The 19,757-nt window shown below is 44.4% G+C and overlaps 2 protein-coding genes and 1 long non-coding RNA gene across 4 annotated transcripts; 1 reads left to right on the top strand and 2 right to left on the bottom strand.

Moving 5' to 3' along the window:
• On the bottom strand, positions 6,653 to 12,071 carry TEX33 (testis expressed 33). Of its 2 annotated transcripts, XM_021385863.1 has the most exons (7): positions 11,506 to 12,071; positions 9,964 to 10,039; positions 9,261 to 9,382; positions 8,775 to 9,146; positions 8,148 to 8,289; positions 7,036 to 7,146; positions 6,653 to 6,830 (listed from the first exon to the last, which is right to left on the bottom strand). In XM_021385863.1, the coding sequence occupies exons 1-7, from the start codon at positions 11,521 to 11,523 to the stop codon at positions 6,745 to 6,747; spliced, it is 927 nt and encodes a 308-aa protein (XP_021241538.1). In that variant the 5' UTR covers positions 11,524 to 12,071; the 3' UTR covers positions 6,653 to 6,744. The 2 variants fall into 2 exon arrangements, with proteins under 2 accessions (XP_021241538.1, XP_021241529.1); XM_021385854.1 differs by having other exon boundaries at positions 8,775 to 9,382.
• LOC110393232 (thiosulfate sulfurtransferase) lies at positions 12,209 to 19,757 on the bottom strand. Its single transcript, XM_021385864.1, has 2 exons — positions 19,099 to 19,757; positions 12,209 to 12,704 (listed from the first exon to the last, which is right to left on the bottom strand). Exons 1-2 carry the CDS (start codon positions 19,751 to 19,753, stop codon positions 12,406 to 12,408), a joined length of 954 nt encoding a protein of 317 aa, XP_021241539.1. The 5' UTR covers positions 19,754 to 19,757; the 3' UTR covers positions 12,209 to 12,405.
• On the top strand, positions 15,300 to 18,571 carry LOC110393267. The gene is made up of 2 exons (XR_002434934.1): positions 15,300 to 16,820; positions 18,321 to 18,571. It is a non-coding gene; the product is annotated as an uncharacterized LOC110393267 (long non-coding RNA).

Below are 19,757 nucleotides of genomic sequence, written 5' to 3'. Positions count from 1 at the left end.
ATCAGCCTCACCCTTTACCTTGCAGGTCCTTCTGTCCCACTTCATCCCTTCCTCTAAGGAGGAGCTTTGCTTCCTATTTCAAACCCAGCTTTACATCCACAAGTGCTCTCTGTTCTTCATTACACAGTTGTGAGAATTTACATTAGCTTACATGGAAGCAAAGGAAAAGTCTTCTGGAGGACCAGAACGTATTTTGTAGCCACAAAAGTGTGATTGCTTCAACACTGCCATCCTTTGTGGCTTGAAGATTGATGACAAACAGGCCTCATCTTGTTTTGACTGGAGAATGAAGGCTGAAATGTGAAGAGGACCTGCTGTTGGAGCAAGGACATAGGAGGAAAAAGCTGATAGAAAATGTTAGAACAAATTGAAGGGGTATGAAGGTGCCAGGAATTTATTCAGACTGACAGTTTTTAAGCCTGTGTCAATCTATTAAAGATGGCCTGTAGCAATGTTACTGCTGTGTTTAGATAGGGAAGCAGCATGGCCCTTCAAATGAGAATGCCAAGGTTGTTGGGACAGAATTTTCTTTGAAAAGATCACTTTTGAAGCAGGGGTTGATAAACTGTTAAAACTATGAAAGGCATTGACCAACTAGGATGGAAATCTTGTTGGCTGAATTCCTCCCATCCCACCTGAGCATAACATCCCTTTCAGACAAATACGCATATTCCTTTACCTCTTCCTCTCCCAGAAATGACATAGTCTTTGCTTGAAGGAGCTGAGAGTGACATTGATAGTGGAGAGTGTACAAAGAGCTGCAGAGGATCCAACCACTGTGACTGATCAGAAATAGCTCCAAATTGTTCATATAGCCTCAAGTTTGTGCCAGGTCTTGAGAGGTGGAGAGGTGACCACAGTGCTCTGTTAGAGGCTGCAGAGCAGTCATGGGGAAGCTGGCATAAATAAATTGGCTCTTGTGTTTCATAATTATATGCTGCTTAGGAGAGGGATCAGCTCAGCTCTTCTCAATATAAACTTTTGTAAGTCATGTGAAGGACAGATGGGTTATGTTAATTATGTCTTTGAAATCTTATTTTGCCTTCTGAGCACCCTGATCTAGCTGTAGGTGTCCCTGATCATTGTGGGGAGTTGACCAGATGACCTTCAAGAGTCCCTTCCAACTCAAACGATCCTATGATTCTCCTTTTATCAAGCTTCCTGTTCAGTACATGTAAGATTCCTGAGACCCTTTTTCATGAGGCCCTTTATTTTTCAACTGTAACTGCAAAGTAGCACTGAAGGCTCTAGAGCTGCATAAATGCTGATGCTAGCAGTCACATTGCCTGAGTCTATACTGCTAAATAAATCAGGGCCAAGATGTAGTATCAAGCACTCCCTTGTAACTGCTCGTACTGCTTTTTGTTGTCAGCACTCTCCTGGCCATGGTTTGGCCTCTGCCAGCTAATGCTCTCCAGGGCAACATCCTGGTACAATTTGAGAGATAGCACAGGGCAATCACTGCTCCCAGTGGGCAACACGGACATCATTGTAGCAGGTTTGGCTTTTTCTAGTGTCCTTCAGCAAAATTCTAGTAATTTTGCACCCAGGCCATGCAACACACAGCCTTGCTCTCATACTGTGAGTACAGCTATAAGAGTGCTCGCATTATATTGCATGCATCGCTTTGATGAAAAGCAAGCACAAAACCTTTGCTTTATAGGACAAGGGAGTTTGATAGGGTAAGGAAGAATGTCTTTAAGCTAAAAGAGGGGAGATTTAAGTTAGATGTTAGGAAGAAATTTTTTACTTGGAGGGTGGTGAGGCACTGGCACAGGCTGCCCAGAGAAGCTGTGGTGCCCCATCCCTGGAGGTTCAAGGCCTGAGCTGGTGGGTGGCAGCCCAGCACACGGCACGGGGTGGGACTGGGTGGACTTAGAGGCCCTCTCCAATATATGCCTTTCTATGATTCTGTGACTCTAAGCTGTATTTTAGACTGCAGGGACACCATGGGAGACCTGGCAGACAAACAGGGCTATACAGTGTGGATATGGCCATTTAACATGAGGTCCAAAGAATGGACCCTGGCTCTGTTTTGCTTACAATAAAAGCACAACCTTTCTTAAAAGCTAATTTGTCCTTTCATATCTTGGCATGGAGTTGGAGTTGGCAGTAGATGCTTGGCACCTTGCTGTTGCATAGAAAAGGCTGAGGCTTGCATCTTCTGAGGAAAATACATGAGCTGTGGCCAAAGATTCCTTCTGGTTTCCTGGAAGAGAGTGCAGCCCCTTACAGCAGCTCCTGTTTGTATGCAGAGATCACATTAGAGAGCTGTCAATTAGGCAGCTGTCAATAGCAGCTAAGCCCTTTGCTTTTCACCTAAACAGGATGATTAAGAACAGTTCAGCTGAGTTCACTGGAGCTAAGGCAGAGACAGTGAAGGTTCCCCATTCTACACAGATTCCAGATCTTCTGTCAGGCATCAGAAGTGCCTCTTAAAACCTCACTTTTGCCAGCTGCGCTTGCCTGCCCATAGAATCAGAGTGCAGTGCAGCCTACTGGCCACGTTTCTACATAAGAGTGCTGCTGATGCAAGTATGGCTTCTCAGACAGCAATCCCTTGCTTGGCTTCCAGTGCTCCATACTTGTACAACCTAGTGATGTCCTCCCAGCCCTGAGAGCCTCAGAGCCTGGAAGTGGACCTAGTTGGAAACCAGGAGAAATTAGCGTCCATTCAGCATACTCCTTTCTTCATTATATGCATTTGGTAAAAAGGGGCAGGCCGTAATTCTCACATACCTGCATTTATTATAAGCTTGCTTCGCATGCCACTGATAGATATGATTGGCAGGGGAAAAGCCAGATTTAGCTAGGGCCTCTTTCTAAAAATAGGTAATCAATTTCGGCTCAAGCGTCTCAGGTTATAGGAAAAGAAAATGATTTTGCTTGGGCACATAATAAGCTTGGATAATCAGTTTTCCTGCATAAAAGCAATGAATCCAAGTGTTTGAAAGAAAAGGAATCTTATTAAAAGGGAGAAAGTGGAAACTCAAAATGAACAGTGGAAGATCTGTTCACTGAAAGCACCAACGTAACCTGAAAGCATCTGGGTCGTGTAACCCACTCCCACATTTTGCCTGGAGTTGAGAGAGTCCCTTGTTCCTGTGTAAGGAAATGTTCCTAAACCTTTCTTTGTTGTTCTCAAATGCGGTGATTCCACCTCTGGTGCTGGGTCGCTGCTGTAGCAGCTCTAGCCCAGGAAACCTTGATTCACAGTCCCTACACCGCCTCCTCAACATTTCAGATCCACGAGGAGGAGTCATTGGCAAACAAAACCCAAAGACAATCCTCAGAAAATAAAATAATTTCTTCCTCCATAGCTCCTTTGTTCTATCAGTATCAACAACACAGGTAATTCCTAATGCTCAAAACATTATTCTTTCCTAGTGAGCAATGACGTTTTAAATACCTCCCACCATAAGCCACAATTGCATTTCAGTCCCAGTGCTCAAGACTGAAATCCACTGAAGTCAGTTCACTTGCATTCTCTTTGTTGGGATCTCCAGCCACTTTGGGAAGCTCTGGATTTCTCTTTTATCCCACTATAGGCAGGATCAGCAGTAAGCAAGCCATTCCTTTAGGAATGCAGGGTTTATCTCTGGAGAGATGTAGCTCTGTATTTAAATTTTATTTCAGTGCAAGCTTTACAGTATAGTGAATTTATAGTAGGGTGAAGACTTTGATCAGAACCCTTGCACTGACTTCTTACAATTGTTACCATTTCTTCAGTGAGCCATTCTAAATCACTTTCAGTGGAGATATCAGAGATTGGAATAATTCAGCATAGGACAGGATAGGCAGAAGTCAGAGGGCTAAATGAGAAAAGATTGGCTGGAGAACGGAAGATCTTTCTTAACAGTGATATCCTGCAGAATCACTTGTTTCTCAATTACAAGGATGCATAAACCTAAACTAGGAAATATCATTTACTGCAGGAAAAACTAGAAGGTAGGAGAATTATGGAATTGTAGGTGAGTTGGAAGAGACCTTTAAAAGATCATCTGGTCCAACTCCCCTGCAATGAACAGGGACGCCTACAGCTACATCAGGTGCTCAGAGCCCCTCCAGCCTGACCTTGGATGTCTCCAGGGACAGGGCATCCACCACCTCTCTGGGCAACCTGTGCCAGTGCCTCACCACCCTTACTGTAAAAAAACTTTTTCCTTATATCCAATCTAAATCTCCTCTCTTTTAGTTTGAAATCATTTCCCCTTGTCCTATCAAGTACCTTGTATGTAATTGGTCTCTTCGATTTCAAATTGCTATAGTATGGTTGTCTATATTTCAAGCGCATTAACTGTTTATAGATGACTGAAACAGCACTTAAATAGCTATTTTGGTAAACAGTTTAACTAAGCCAGAGAATAACCCATTTTTTTTGTAAGCGCTTGCCTGCTAGATAAAACATTGGCTCACAGCTGCCACCCAATGATAAGACCTGGTAAAATCACTGAAATACATTGCAAAGGGCTTAGTGAGATTGTACAGCAGAGACCAACTAATTTCTCGCTGTATAAAAAAGGCAACGAAAAGCCGTTTCCCTTTCCATTTATTTTCCACTCCTCTTCTCCAACATCTGCAGAGCTTTTCCACTCATTGCCTTAACTGTAATGAGATCTTTTCCTTAATAAATTTGAATCGTTAACTTTGTTTTTCTTTCCCTTCTGTACTGATCTTCCACTGATCATCAAGTTGAATTGGTTCAAATTGTTGGCAGGTAAGTAAGCAAGCAAGAATGAATAGCTGAGAGGAGATGAATGGGTAGAAGGGAGACTTTCAGCTGCAGTGAGCGCTTATTTCAGACCAATTTTTGCCTACTCGTGTCTGACATGCTATTTGGAGATCCCAAAACTGGCTTTAAATATGCATGTTTGGGTACCCAAAGCAATCCAGTCATCATGGAGTGCCACATAGCAGTGTTCCTAGCCAAGATTCTGGCTAAATTATTCTGTTCAGCACTCAGAAACTTCAAGTATTGATTGATTCCAGGAGCTGAGCTGTCTCCTTGAAAGCCATTTCAGTTATCTAGGCAGCTTTTGATGTGTCACCCATCACAAAGTGTTTGCCCCTGTCTGTGCTGTCATTTGGTGAAGCACAGGAGATGAAGGGGGATTGTCACATGTGTGTGTTCATTTGGCATCAAACAGCTGCCACTCATTCAAGTCCATTATACAATGTCAACTGTTTTGTATCATTTAACTGCTTATAAATACATTAATTTATAGGAAGTGAGCAAAATGACTTTGCTGCTCTTTGCTGCGGAAGGCAAACAACATGGTTTGTGACAGCACGTAATGGTACACCAAGACCTTCCAGTGTGTTTTCCTTCTGATTGAGTCTCTTCATTAGCCTTTCATGGGTAGCAAAGTGCATTTTCTCCAAGCTGTAGAGTAATTCCACAGTCTGTCTGCTCAGACATTAGGAAGAGAGCTGTAAATCTGTATGCTGATTCAGCCCACATGTTATGTCTTGTGTGTGTACTAGCTAACCATACACTGAACCGCCTACTTTCGGTATGCCAAACAATATTCATGATTTCTGGATTAGGACTTGCCCCTTGCACTGTTTCAGAAGATGGTATTTGTTATGTACCTGAATGCACACTGGTCGTCAGTGACAGATGAACCCAGAACAGGGTGTTCCTACAGAGCAGTGCAGTGTATGCTGCCACGAGGCCTCCCTTCAGCCTCCTCTGATCTGGACTGAGCAAACCAAGGGACCTCAGCCACCCTTCATGCATCTTACCCTTCAGACCCTTCACCATCTTTGTAGACCTCCTTTGGACTCTCTCTAATAGTTTTATATCCTTCTTGTATTGGTGCCAAAAACTGCATGCAGTGTTTGAGATAAGGCTGCACAAGAGCAGAGCAGTTCATCCTTCGCTGCTTTTATGCAGTCAGCGTACTGTTACCTAATCCCCAGCCAATGAAGGGTAGAGTAAAAATCCTAATTCTGACCCCAAACAGTATGTATCACTTAATGGAGCAGCAGTCTTTCAAAACTGTGAAAACTTGGGACCAGACAGGAAGACTCAGGACATCACTATTTCCAGACATGAATTGCTTCACTGAACTGGTACACCTTATCGAGCTGGAAGGACCAATCCTGCAGTAAGGACCAACAGGAATCCCCAAACACCCTGCATGTCTGGCAGCATTCAAGCCTCTTGGTGATCCTGGGTTATTCTTCAGATACCCTTTCTGAACTTCAGATTGTGCAGACTGTGCGGTAGATGCACACAGACTGGTGATGATGCTTCTCTGGGAGATTAGGAAAGGGCTAGCAGGGATGAGTACAGTTTATGAGAGCTTCAGTAGGAGTCCATTCACACTGTGGATTCAGAGAGGGTGACATTCAACAGTCCTGCTCACTTCCATCTGGACTTCATTCTCCCCGTTGTCCTCTAACACCACTCACTGGGATTCCTGGCCCTGCATCATCGATCCCACTCCACCTTATGTGCTTATATGGCCTCCTCTCACTACCACATCCTTCTACCCTCTGAAAGGGCATGTACTTCTCACCTCAGTCAGGCCCATTTTACCAGTGACCATCAAAGGTATATATACATCTGAATGCAAATGCATTTCTCTCTCAAAGACACTCTGAGAGGGAAGGAGAGCAACAGAAACAAATCTGTAGTTGACAACTATTAAGCCATGGGTTTGTGCTCTGCGTGGAAGTTTATTAGATGGCTGAAGAAGATCGGCTGGTGAATGCAATTCAGTACTTAACCTTCATCTTCTAGGGCTTGGCTTTTTTCTTCCCATATTTATCCTCCAATGCTTTCTGCAGGTTAAGATTTAGGGCATTTTTCTGATGCCACTTCCCTGTAAAGAAGAAAACGATGGTTCAGTTACAGCCTCCCTTCTAACGCCGTTATCCCTCAGGGATTTTTCTAGTTGCAGAAATCCTCTCTTGTGAAAATGCCAATTTTTAGTCGCCTCTCTTTGCCCAGATTCATCCATTACCCTTGGCAGAAGCAGCACCCTTCTCAGGAATTCAGCAACATCCTTTTCCTGGCAGATTCCATACCTAGATCGTCAATCCTCCTTCCATGCCAGTTCCTGGGATCTCTGGTTGCCTTCTGAATTACATCAGGCGTGTAGGAATCTTTCATCAAGCTTCTGCTTTCCAGTGGGCCACCTACAAGGAATAGCAAATGAGGAAATGTATGCAGATATCGCCCTAATGCAGTCCTGGAACTGAAGCGGAGGAGCAACACCAGCAGTTTCAAGGGCACAGGAAAAGTCATGTGTTGACTGCAATACCTTTGATTAGATGTGTGGCTTGCTGCTGAATAATAGGTTCATCATCACCCAGGAGGGAGCTTATGTTTGCTAGTGTATCTGCTTTTCATTCTTAAGGATGAGACGTGCATAGAGGGTACAGCAAGGGTATCACCTTTATTTGTATCCCATTGCTCTTTCCTTACTCAAGTGTCCACCTGATCTCCCCTTGAATCTCCTCATTCAAGTGAGTAACTTCCTACTCAACATTACAGCTCCACAAAAAGCACCATCTTACCACTCCAGGCCTTCCTGAGCTCCTATTCTGCCATAATACTTACAATTAGCTCCTAACCTGCATCATCGGTTTACTGCCTCTTGACTTCTGGCCACTTGGGGAGCACTATTTTCATTCTCTCCTCCTTAGTTTCCTTTTTATTGTACCCTCTCCTTGATAATAATAATTTTGAGCTTCCTGGGACAAGATGCTCCTCTTTACTATGTGACAAAGCCCAGGACAATGCAATCTTCAATACCTAACAGAGGTTTGAGATGTCAAAGGACCATATCTCTATATATCTTGAAGATAAGTAATGTTAGTATTGAAAATTGAGGTAATTTGAGACAAGAGATGAATTCCAAGTGGTGTTCATTTAGCTCTGAACAGGGAGAACTGGGGTCATGATACAGCTTCACTTTTCATGCCTTGGAAATTAAAGGGGAGAGGAGAAGTATGTAGAAAGGGAGGCTCTAGCTTTCATTTCTTGGGAAAAGAGTGACTGTGGATGGAAGAAGTGAGAGGAAATGTGGGTTGCCTACAGCCAAACCTCTATCCAAACCAACACAGCTGCTCTGAGCCCAGGCACAATGCAGACAGGACAAGCTTGAAGATCAAGCATAGGTACAGGCATCCCTTACCTTGGAAGATATTTGACCTCAGGTTAAAACCCAGCTCGTTGTAATCAGAAAATGGCTCCTGCTTTTTTTTTAGCATCTCAGAGCGGTCGCTGAGTCTTTTCTGTCCCATGACGAGCGCTGCCATGCACAGAGATCGCCGTGCCTGAAAACACAAACAACAAGGAACAACCGTTTCTCAACACTCCCTACATGCAGCAGGCTCCTGGCATTTCCATCCCTGCATAAGCCTTTGAGCTACAACTAATCCCTAGGACTTGAGTCTGCCCTTGAGTCTCCTTCAGCAGTTTCTGTACGCACTGTAATTGCATGGGATATCTGGGAATGTCAGAATGGGTGCAAATCAGAAAGGGACAAGGGTGTTGGGCTCTGGACTGGATCCAAGTGCCGCCTTGCTGAGCTACTACTCTGCCTGCCTACAGGAACTTATAAATGGAAGGGTGATGGAAAAACAAAATGGAAAAAAACAAAGATGTGAAAGGCTGCCTGTGGAACGTGTCACTGTCCCTTACTGTGAAGCCCCAAACCATCCCTCTCTCTGTCTTCTAGAAACTGCTAATAACCCACCCTACACCATAAAACATCCTTCAGTATGCTATAAAGGAGACGTAAAACATCTTTCCCCAATACCTCTTCATTGCTGGTAAGTTCATCTACACTGGCAAATTTATTTTTGCTGTTGTCATGGGTGAAACTGTATTTCTTCTCCAGAGGCACCTTCCACTCTGCTTTCATATCTGGCGCTAATGATGACAGGGACTCACTGGCACTCCTGCAGATCTCCTTGGCTTTGGTGGTCTTCCACGGAGATCCAGGCATTTTAGAACCTGAGGTTTGCTGCTGGCCTGCTACTAGCTCTTTGCTGTTTGACATGTATTTGGTGTTCTCTGCCTCTCTCTGCCTGGATGCTGCAGACAGACGGGAAATGCTGTTCCTGCTTCTCGGGTCTTTGGTGGCAGAAGTATCTTCTCTTTCTTCTTCAACTGTTCTTGAATGATGATTCTGCATGTGGGGAGTTTTGGCTTGGAGATGCTGTTTACTCTGTCTTTTAGTCTGAATATACTTTACAGAAGGAGATGCCTTGGATTTAATATATGTGGAATTCTTCATTGTTACCTGAGCTGTTGGGCTTTTGGAGATCTTGCAAGAGGCTCTGCTGGAAGTCTTTTGGGATGTTCTCTGTCTGCTGAGACTTAAGCCTGCTGGAAGATGCTTGTTTTTCCCTTCCTCAGGTTCCACTTAAAGATGAAAAGCATAGCTCAATGAATTTGATACTGTCTGGATGATTGATAGGGGGTAACTTAAATGGAGCTGGAAACAACCAGGCATGTCACTGTGTCATTGGCAGACAACAAAAGAACTAAAATCTCAGAGAGAAAGAAAGCAGAAACAAACAACAAAGGTAGCTTTGTGTCAAATTTCATGCTGAACAAGAAGGTGCCTGAGGAGTCTTAAATGTTTTTGGTACATGAACAGGAACAGAAATGTGCAAGTAAAAATCTTGTGGTCAGGCACCTACACAAAGGTCTGTATTTTCTTACGTCTACGTGGCTTCTCCGACTTATGATCATTGCCACACTCATGAAGATGCATTTACAGTCTCTGTGACTCACTGGTATTTGTTGATGAGTTTACCGAATAGCAGTGGCTTACTGCACAAGCAGATAGGGAGACAAGTCCAAAAGTTGGGGAAAACACACTTGGGGATTTTAACCAACCAGCCTCCTCAGGAGGGAGGAAGGGAATGACGCATTGCATCATAAGCTGTACTGCAAAGTAAGCTCTGGAGGAGGGACAGCTTCACTGCCACCTTGCTTACCTGATGCACTGTTGGCCAGCACAGAGTCACCTTGGGCCACATCAAGTCCAGGGCATGCTGGGACCTCTACCGTCGCCTTAGGAGAGAAACAAATGCTGTGTCAGTCCCAGAGAAGGGAATGAAGGGGATGGTGGATTTACTCATCTGCTCATCTTTTGATGACTTAGTCTATTTTCAGGCAAACAGAGAATAGCCAATTTCACTCAAGTGAAACCTGTGACAGGTTAGAGCTGAAGCCATGCTCCATGGTGGTGGACATGCTGTTCGTGAGTCTGCTGGCACTAGCAGCAATACAAGAATGATCTGGATCAGGCAGGGATAGATGTCTGCATTTGTCAAATGAGCTCAGGGTATGTCATATATGCTTAGTTTCTGCTCTTAAGGCTGTTTTTCGGAATACAGACACCAGCTGAGGGGACAGGAAGCCCACTGCTTCAAAGGTAGCTCATGGGAACAAACAGGGCTGATCTGAGCCAGCAACTTCTTCCATGCTACACCAGTTCTTTGCAGCAGCATGTCTGGTACAACACTGGTATCCTGAAACTGGAACTGCTGTATAAGTCAGACTCCAAGTGTAAGTGCTACGTGCTGTGCAAATGTGGTAAGAGAAATAACTTCTTCCACAAATAGAAAAAGGCCTTGATATGCAAAGAAGTTAGTCTTGACTCACATGGCAGCACCTGCTTCTTTTCTGTATTGTTTTTAAAGAAGAGCTAAACATTTAAACACGTGCAGGAATCTGTGTTTCTAAATAAACTGTGTTAAATCCCACATCCTACTTAAAACAAAATCATGTCTGTTATTATTGCTATATTCAGTCCACTCTTAAAGAAATTCCTCTTCTCCCCATTTCAGTGCACCGCAATGTTCTCATTTCTCAAACCCCATTCATTGATAACCTTCATTTCCCCAGTTCATGCTGGACAAAATGATGGTGAAGTCCTGCTATTGCCCTTACTTTCCTTACTTGTAATTGGATTTGATTTTATTGCTATTGTTTATTGTCCATTTTACTTTTGAGCCAGAAGGTCCAAAGTCAAAGTACCGTTCTGAGACTCCTAAATCTTAATATGAAGAAGGTCTCTGAGATCATTTTACTATCCTCCTGGATAACAGACACCACAGAACTATGTCTGCTTATTCCTTTGCTAAACCAATTCTGTGAGGGACAATACATGACATACGAGAAAAGACATTTATTGATCAAACAGCTAAAAATGATTAAATTGATACCTTTTTCTGAAAAACAAAAGAAGAGTGATTCTATAGTCTTTGACTTCCTTAACATCTAGCCATGGAGGAAGTACAGGTGTACAAATCAGCATGCCATTCTCACCCAGTCATCAGATGTGATCAAGCATGGTCATATACGCCTTCCACATCTGGCTGGGCCTCCAAAATATGAGGATATTTAATTGACTTTCCAGACCTGAAGTTCCATAGGTGTTACAATGCAATGGGATCATTTCTCTCTTTTTTTTTTTTTTCCAGTATAGAAAAGATCTAAGATTTAACAAGGGGCGGAGCCTCTTCCATAACTACCTCTTCCTCCTGGTCCATGGTCCCTGATGGGGTGCCACAGTGATTCTTACAAGCAGGAAGGTCCTGCTGAAGTCCAGCCTATGGAGGTGGTCTGAAGGCTGAAAGGCAGGAACAGTTGCTAGGGAACAACCCTCCCTCTATGAGCTGTAGTCACTATGGGAAACAGAAGAAACATGGCAAAGATGAGCAGCATCCTTGCTGATCAAAAAACATAACCAAAAACAAACAGGAAAAAAAATACAAAAAGGAAGGGGACTCATGTCTGTGTCCGTAAGTCTTCATCACATGTATAGGATTTCTTGGAGACATTCGCGAGGCAATCCTGATAATCTACAAGACTTTATTTCAGCAGAACTGGATCTTATATACCATTTCCAGACGGTTCATGTGAGCTCACTGATCCCCATCAGAGAGGCCCCCATTTTCCACATTGGAAAAGGGAATTGGTTGGCTGGCAAACAGCATCACGTCCAGTCAATAACAGAACCAAAGCCTGGCCCTCCTGTATTCAGCACCCAGAACTAGTCCCAGAATTTTCATCTGTTGCACTACACCACGGACTTGCGTTCTCATAAGGCCACGAGAATTTCTGGAAGCCTCGAGGGAAGAGTGTAACTCTCTCTCATGCTGCCAAGCTGCTTTTCCCACCCAACACAAAGAAGTCAGGGGCAACAGGAAATAATTAGAGTTGTTCACAAACGCATTATCGTAGAAGTAGATTTTATTTCATCGTGAGAAGCTGCAAGATGTGATAGAAAACTACTGATCATTCTGAGAAAAATCGGCAGAGTATAAATCAGCATGATTTTTTTTTCCCTTTTTCTACCTCCTCCCTCTCCTTTTTGCACCCTGGTCTACAGACAGCTGCTAGATCTCATAGCCCAGGGAACAACTCTCCCTCTAGCCCTTGTTGCGCTTCACCTCAGTGACCTTGTACTGAGGTGGGGCACGGCGGAACCATTCGGACCAGGAGCCATCATAAACAGCCACGTCAGTCTTGCCACACAGGTAGGCTGCCAAGGCAATGTGACATGCCGTGACACCTTTGCGGCACGTGGCAGTCAGTGGCTTTGAGAGATCCACTTTCTTCTCGCGGAACATCTGCTGAATCTCCTCAATACTCTTCTCATGGCCGGTTTCTGTCAGGAATGTTGAGAAGGGCATGTTCACAGCACCAGGGATGTGACCAGGTTCCAGCCCTGCAAGAGCGAACAAGAAGAAAAAATATGAGCATGGAGACATTGATGAAGGACACCTACCAAAGAGACACTAAAGAGACATCGCTGCAGATACTCCCCAAGATGCTCAGTTGTTTCAGGTGGTGATGAAGATGCAAAGCAGTATGGGGCTAAAGAGAGGACAAACATTATTTAACTTGGCTGAAGTTATTTAGAAAATTGTTTCCCCCTTGAAAGCAATAGGAGGTGGGAATCTGAAAGCCCTGGGAACCCTAGATATGACAAGAATCAAAGAGCCACCACAGGAAAGACCCTAACAAAAGTATTACGTGCATCTGCATGAAGAGAAATACAGCAGTATATTTCTGACCTTCCCCAAGTATGCCAGCAGCATGTAGGGACACAGCACTCAGAAGCATGAACTGTGGCTTGTAGGTGACATCTGTGAAAGTAGTTCTTTGTTTACAGTTTATTCCCGTGTCACATTAAATCATGCTTCAGAAAAGTAAAGCAACCTTACAGTGATACACATTACTGATAGGGCAGATCTGCCAGGGCAATAGAGTCAGAGCAGTAAGAACTGAGATTTTGTATCACTTATTCATCTCATGGATGAAATCAGTGTGAGTTCTGTTTTTCTACTGGTATGGCTAACCAATTCAGTTAAGCTGAAACTTACATCTCAGGAATAAGTTCTCTAGAGAGAAGCACATACAAAAATACAACGGATGAGATTTTCATCGCATCCTTGAAACTCTTGCTATAGGTTTAATCAAAGTCCATTACATTCAACTCAAGTTTTTCCACTGACTTCGAGAGGCTTTAGATCAAGCCTTGTCAAAGCAGGAAACATTAAATATTACCTTGAATGACTCCTTGCTAGGTTTGAATTTCTAACAACACAGCCCTGGGAAAGTTGCAGAAAAGGTAATCTTTCATTTATAGCTTTCCAATTCCCTAAGCCATTAGAGTAGCTGATCTCAGGAGATGGGAAGAGATTGGAACAGGGAACCTTTGTTGTAGCCAAAAGATTAAAGTAACATATGGTCAGAGACTGGCATCACCATAATGATGCTGCAGTTTCATCGTTCATACAAAGTGATGTCATGACATGACAGGACATGCCACAAGGAATCAGGATTTTTGCTCAGCTGGGCAAAAGCAGGAGCCTATAGACAGCCAAAGCTACCTCTAGACAGCAAAATCTCTCACCATTCAAGACGGACTCTCTTTGTCTCTTGATTCATCCTGAGTGTCACACAAAACTGATACTGTTGCACCAACACAAATGAGCCTGTGAACCACACAACTGCAGCCTCATACCATCCTAGGGCACTGGGGAAGTATTCTAAGGTCAAGAAGTCATGGGGGCTGAACTAGAGGCCAACCATTGCTCAAAGAAGCTTGCTGGGTCACTGATTCAGTTCTTAGCTGTTCCAGGTCTAATGGTCATGTCCATAATATGTAGGTTTGCATCTTCTTACCGGAGACCACAGTCTTATGTTCACCACCCTTAAACAAATATTTAGTTAGGGGCAGAGCAGATCTGAAAAGTCTAATTTTAGAGTATTTTGGCTTTCACCTGTAGAGAGATTCAGAAGTTTGTCAGTCAGAAAGACCAGTGCTCCTGCTCTGCAAGTGAAAGTTGGGGAATTCTGTAGAAACAGCATTTACTCCTGTGTGTGGGCGCTCAGCTGAACAAACTAGCTGACACTGCACAATCACAGCTCCTAGGACTGCTGAAGAAGTGCTCTTGAGTGGCTGAGGAAGTTTTATCAGCTCCCTCTCTTCTAGCTCCCCCCCTCGGGCATCAAACGGTACTTGTTTCTCTTCTCACATTGAGAAAATAATTGTCCGCTTAACCGTATGTCCAAAGTATCAGTGAGGTTCAAATGGATCAAATCTACTTTGAAGTTGCTTCCAGTAGGTGGAAGAAAGGATCAAACATTCCATCCATGCATGCATGTTTCCTTTTCTCTTACTTTGCAAATCAATCCTGTTGATTGAAATCGAGCCCTTAGTTGCAGTGCAAGTTTATCAAGGTATTTTATTCAATTATGCTTTCACTTCAAATACTTTTTCTTGAATAGTTTTTTGAAACTGTTACAGTCTATTGATGTTATGCTATTAGAGCAACAGCTGCACAGACTATGCTGTACCTCCCATCCTAAGTAAAAATGCAGGCTTTGCTAGAGTTTCTCTCCTGAAGAACCATGTTCTGATGTGATCTACTTATTAAATGTCTCATTTCATTAAGTTCCAATGTCACGTGACTGATTTTTAACTTCTGTTTGGGACAGAAATTATCTGCCTCACAGATTCGAGCACATGGATATCTTTTGGATATATACTCCATTTAAAAATGGTCATTTCTGCCTCTTTCCCCTTCCTGTTGCTACCTCTCACACTACTCTGTAATAGACAATATCCTCAGAGGTAAAAAACAAAAACGTCAACAGAAAACACTATAGCAAAATACTATGCATGTACCAAAAAAAAAAAAAAAAAAATCCAGAAAACCACACAATCCAGCAGCACAGCTTCAGTATTATTCTGAAGCTGTACACAATCTTTCGCCCAGAACCCCTGCTAACTGCATAGCAACCTTATTTACTCCCTCTCTCCTTGTTCTCTTTTTATTCACTTTGCTCCAGCAGTTTTTGTTGTTTTAATTTCCTTTGCCAAGTCTCTCTCACTCAGCTTGGCTTCTGGCAATTCTTCCTCACACTTTGTAACCTGCAATATGTTATCTTCTCCACTGTTTAATCCCCTTTTCCACATCTGTTAGGTTCTTTGCTTAAACCTCTCTTTTTTATTGGCTATTTATCTAGCTAAGAGTACAGTTCCTTCTTTCCAGACTTTCCCTTTGTGACAAAAGCTCCAAATGGAATTTCTTAAGGGCAAAAAGATAAAAGATGTGCCTTGTCCACATTTAACTCCCTGTGGTCCCAGAGTTAGCAGAGCACAAATAGCTGTTCCCTCCAAAATCCCCCTCTGTTGCCTCCTTTTTTCTCTCTCTTTCATTCAAACTGTATGTTTTCAAATGGACCATTCTATTCTATATTCTATTAATGATTACATCTGAGCTACCGTGAACTCACTGGAAGGAACACTAAGTTCAGTCCTGGCCTGATAGCAAGATCAATAAGCCTTTGTCATCAGTGTCAAAACACTGTGCATGTAACACGGCCAGAAGAGTCAATTTGAAGAACTGGCATAATGCTCATTGTGGCATCTGATATTTGTCAACCCTGTCAAAAGATGGACACCTGTGTCTGGAAGCTCTTGTGGGATGAAACAGACTTCGAAAGCCTCACTCTCCATGTTGTGCCTCAAGTATTACTTCATGGGTGTAGCAGAATTGCTAAGTATCAGCTTGAAACAGTGACTGAGCATGTAGTGGGAAGGCAGGGCCAACCCAGGGGAGCTCAGGTGCATGCAATGTAGATGAGTGACTGGAAGGGGTGGAGCAGGATTCACCCCTTCCCAGACCTCATTTAAGGGTTGGCAGTGGAGGTGAGGGTACCTTACTGGAGATCCCTACCTACCTGAGGCCTTCCCAAGGTAAGCAGATTTTCTTCTTATTTCTGCTTCTGTGCCTGCAGCACTGGGGATTGTTCTCCTCTACTGCAGCCTAGGATTGTGCCACCCTGCTATTACTGCTGTGTTTTCCTTCACATTATAGCATTACAATGGGCAAACTAGAGTCAATGCACTTTACACTACAGACTCCTCACTTGAAGAAGAGAGGGATGGAGCAGCAACATTTCATTCTCCCTCCCACTGAACATTCAAGCTGCGTAGAAGCTTTGGGAGATCTGAAAGCTTGGAAAACAGGCAAATTTGGAAAGTAGTGTATGTGCATGGGAGGCAAGGACACAAGTACCTCCAGGAACACAGCCTTGTGTAGGGCACTTAACCACTCTGATCAGCTGTACATGCACACCATGTGTGAACATCAGAGCTTCTTTTCTATCCAAAGTAATATCTGTATTTAAGACCTATGAGATCCAGCTTAAAGATGCACCGTTTATTTTCCTCCACCCTGGCAACCTGTGTAAACCTCTACCTGCAACTAAAAATGGAGCATATGTTGTGGCTTATTTCAAACACTACAGAGATGTAAGTCCTAGTAAGGTAAGTGTTATATAAAAATAAAATGGGGCAGCTAATTCCTACCACAAGGAGCTGAAAAAATTAAACAGACGAAAGAGTCAGCTGAAATTAGCTTCTTCTGGAGATGAAGTTCATGGAACTGGAGAGATTAATGGACTTAATTAGGAAGTCAAGAGCTGAGGCAATAATTAAACTGAAATCACCTGAGAACACATTAAGTTCCTTAACCTCAAGACCATTCTTCTTTCCTAAATTGCAGGCTATGTTTCTCCTCCCTGATTGAATGACCCCTGTAATTAATCAGCATTGATTTCAAATTGCTCTTTTAGGTGCAAGTGCTACCTTTTACCTACCACTGGTTGTAGCACAGCTATTGGCTAGCTTGGCTCAGAAAGCTGTCGAGCTCTTGCAGAATGAGCAGCTGCAGATGGAGTGCTTACCCTGCTGGATCTGCTGTGGGAAGCAGAACTGGACTACCACAAATAAACTGTTTCATGCTGACTCACTTCAAAGGAAAAATCTGTTTCCAAGATGCTGTCAGGGGCTGCAGTATTTGTCACCCGGTGACAACTCCCACTTTGGGAAAGAGAATATGAAATCCATCACCTCTATCAGTAAGGAGTGCTTTATTCATGTTTTGAGGTTAAAATTCCACCTTCACTTTGGGCTGTGGGAGGCAAGAAAACAGAATGAGCAATAAGCCTAACTGCCCTCTCTCTCTGCAACAGCATCCTCTGTCACTCCTGTTAACTCTCCTACCTTTCACAGTACCTAGCAAGGGTCAAGCACATCTGGGGTTCACCACAGACACTTAGTATCTAAAGAGGAGCTATGAGAAAGAAAGGGACAGACTCTTTAGCAGGGTCTCTTGTGATATGACAAAGGGAAATGGTTTCAAGCTAAAAGAGGAGAGATTTAGACTGGATACAAGGAAGAACTTTTTTTTTTTACAGTAAGGGTAGTGAGGCACTGGAACAGGCTGCCCAGAGATCCAGTAGATGCCCCATCCCTGGAGACATCCAAGGTCAGGCTGGAGGGGCTCTGAGCACCCTGATCAAGCGGTAGGTATCTCTGTTCATTGTAGGGGAGTTGGACTAGATGGCCTTTAAGGGTCCCTTCCAACTCAAACAGTTCTATGATTTTATGTGTACACAGCCATTGCAGCAAAACTGTTTTGAGGTTTGGTTGTGGTAATTTATTTCAGGATGACACTCTCTGAGCTTAAGACACAATGCCTCACTCAATGGCTGTAAGGTAGCACACACAGTGGAACAAAGCCCACCTGCAGTGCAGAAGCACAGCACAGACAGTGGACCAAGCCTGTTACACATCCACTCCTATGGAGCAGGCTGCAACTCCAACCAAACAATTGTTGTGGAGTTTTTCCTTTTGTTTTTGAAACTCCCAGTTTTAAAACCATTTTAGTGATTCTGATTTTAGGGGAAGTTGTTTTGCAGTATACCGAGGTTTAAGTCATGCAGTACGGGCCTCCTTTTGGAACCAACTTGAATTTCATTCCAGGCACACTGCTGCACCAGCTGTCCCCTCTGCACAGTATTTCTTCCACCTCTATTGCTTGCGTGTCCAGTGACTGAGGTAACAAAATTTTAATTCCTGTTTTTTGCATCCAAAAAGAGACAGGGTAATAGCACAAACACAGAAAATCCCACATAGGAAGGGACCCACAAGGATCATTGAGTCCAGCTCTTGCCCCAAGTCTGGGATGTGTTTGGGGCTTTCCTTACTTGTTAATTTTATGGCACAGAGCAGAAGCACAATGATCAGAACAAGAAGTCCTCTACTCGTTAGGAATCAGAGCAATAAGGAAAATGTGTCTTGGGTTTACAGCACTGCCTGAAACAACCTGGGCTTTTGTTAGTGCATTCATTAATGTGAGAAGTGCCTGGGTTAACACTGATAGTTTGTGTGCATCTGTTAGTACTAGATTAGGCCCTCAAGAAAGCCCTGGAAGCTCTCATCTCCCATTCCGCATTGTCCCATGTGCATTCTGTCTGACTATCTTCTGCAGGGTGTGGGAAGGGGGATTCTGGAGCCAACTGACTGCAGGCTTCTGGGTGTTTTCCATTCCCTTTTCTGCTATCTTCTCCTGCAGCTTTGCAATGAATTACAAGAAAAAGCATCCCGTGAGAGTGCTGGAATCTAAGTGCTCAAACGCGGATCCCTTAAGGTAAATCCATGAGTTGGGTTGAGGCACGCCTGCTGGCTGCGAGAAGCTGTTCCACCACCAACGCTCATCCTGCGCCAACGCAGGAGGCAGGCGCCGTTCCCTCTACTTTACCTTGGTCCAGCTCAGTGCCCTGAAACCGGCCCGCAGGGCGGGAATCCACCACCTGGAACTGCTTGGACCCCACGTTCTCCATCATCTCCTCGAAGGTCTTCAGGAGGGCCTTGTCCAGCTTGGCCTTAAAGACCGCAGGCACGGGCTGGCTGAGCTCTGCCGTCACGGGGTGGCCCTCCTTCACCCAATTCTTGAAGCCACCGTTCAACACGGAGACCTCGCGGTGCCCGAAGGCCCGAAACATCCACCAGGCGCGGGGGGCGTAGAAAGTGCCCAGCTCGTCGCCGTCGTACACCACCACATGAGTGTCGTTGCCGACCCCCAGGCGCCCCACGTAGTCGGCGAACTGGGCCTCGCTCGGCAGCATGAAATCGTACGGGGAGGACTTATCCCGGCATTCCTCGATGTCGAAGAAGGACGCGCCAGGGATGTGTCTCTCCTTGAACTCCTGCCGGGCGTTGCGCTCTTGCGGGGGGTACCAGGACGCATCCAGCACCCGCAGCCCGGCCCCGACCCTGCCGGCTCGCACGGCCTCGGACAGCCACTTGGCGCTGACCAGCGCGCGGCCCAACCCCTGCGCCGCCATCTCGGAGCACCGAGGCCGGGGCCAAAGCGGCGGCCGCAATGGGTCGGGCCGACGCCAATCAACCCGCATGGGC

The sequence above is a fragment of the Numida meleagris genome, chromosome 1, assembly GCF_002078875.1.
Source record: "Numida meleagris isolate 19003 breed g44 Domestic line chromosome 1, NumMel1.0, whole genome shotgun sequence".
Taxonomy (NCBI): Eukaryota; Metazoa; Chordata; class Aves; order Galliformes; family Numididae; genus Numida; species Numida meleagris.
Note: the sequence above shows the minus strand (reverse complement) of the source record. Positions and strands in the feature narration are given on the sequence as shown.

Excerpts from the sequence above, each read along its gene's own strand:
- TEX33 (XM_021385854.1), bottom strand. Across the intron at positions 8,290-8,774 it reads AACTTACCAGCAATGAAGAG|GCACGGCGATCTCTGTGCAT; the intron begins GTATTGGGGAAA and ends TTGTGTTTTCAG. Across the intron at positions 6,831-7,035 it reads AAGGAGGATTGACGATCTAG|GGAAGTGGCATCAGAAAAAT; the intron begins GTATGGAATCTG and ends TCTTCTTTACAG.
- LOC110393232 (XM_021385864.1), bottom strand. The coding sequence starts at position 19,753 with ATGCGGGTTGATTGGCGTCGGCCCGACCCATTGCGGCCGCCGCTTTGG. Across the intron at positions 12,705-19,098 it reads GGGCACTGAGCTGGACCAAG|GGCTGGAACCTGGTCACATC; the intron begins GTAAAGTAGAGG and ends TCGCTCTTGCAG.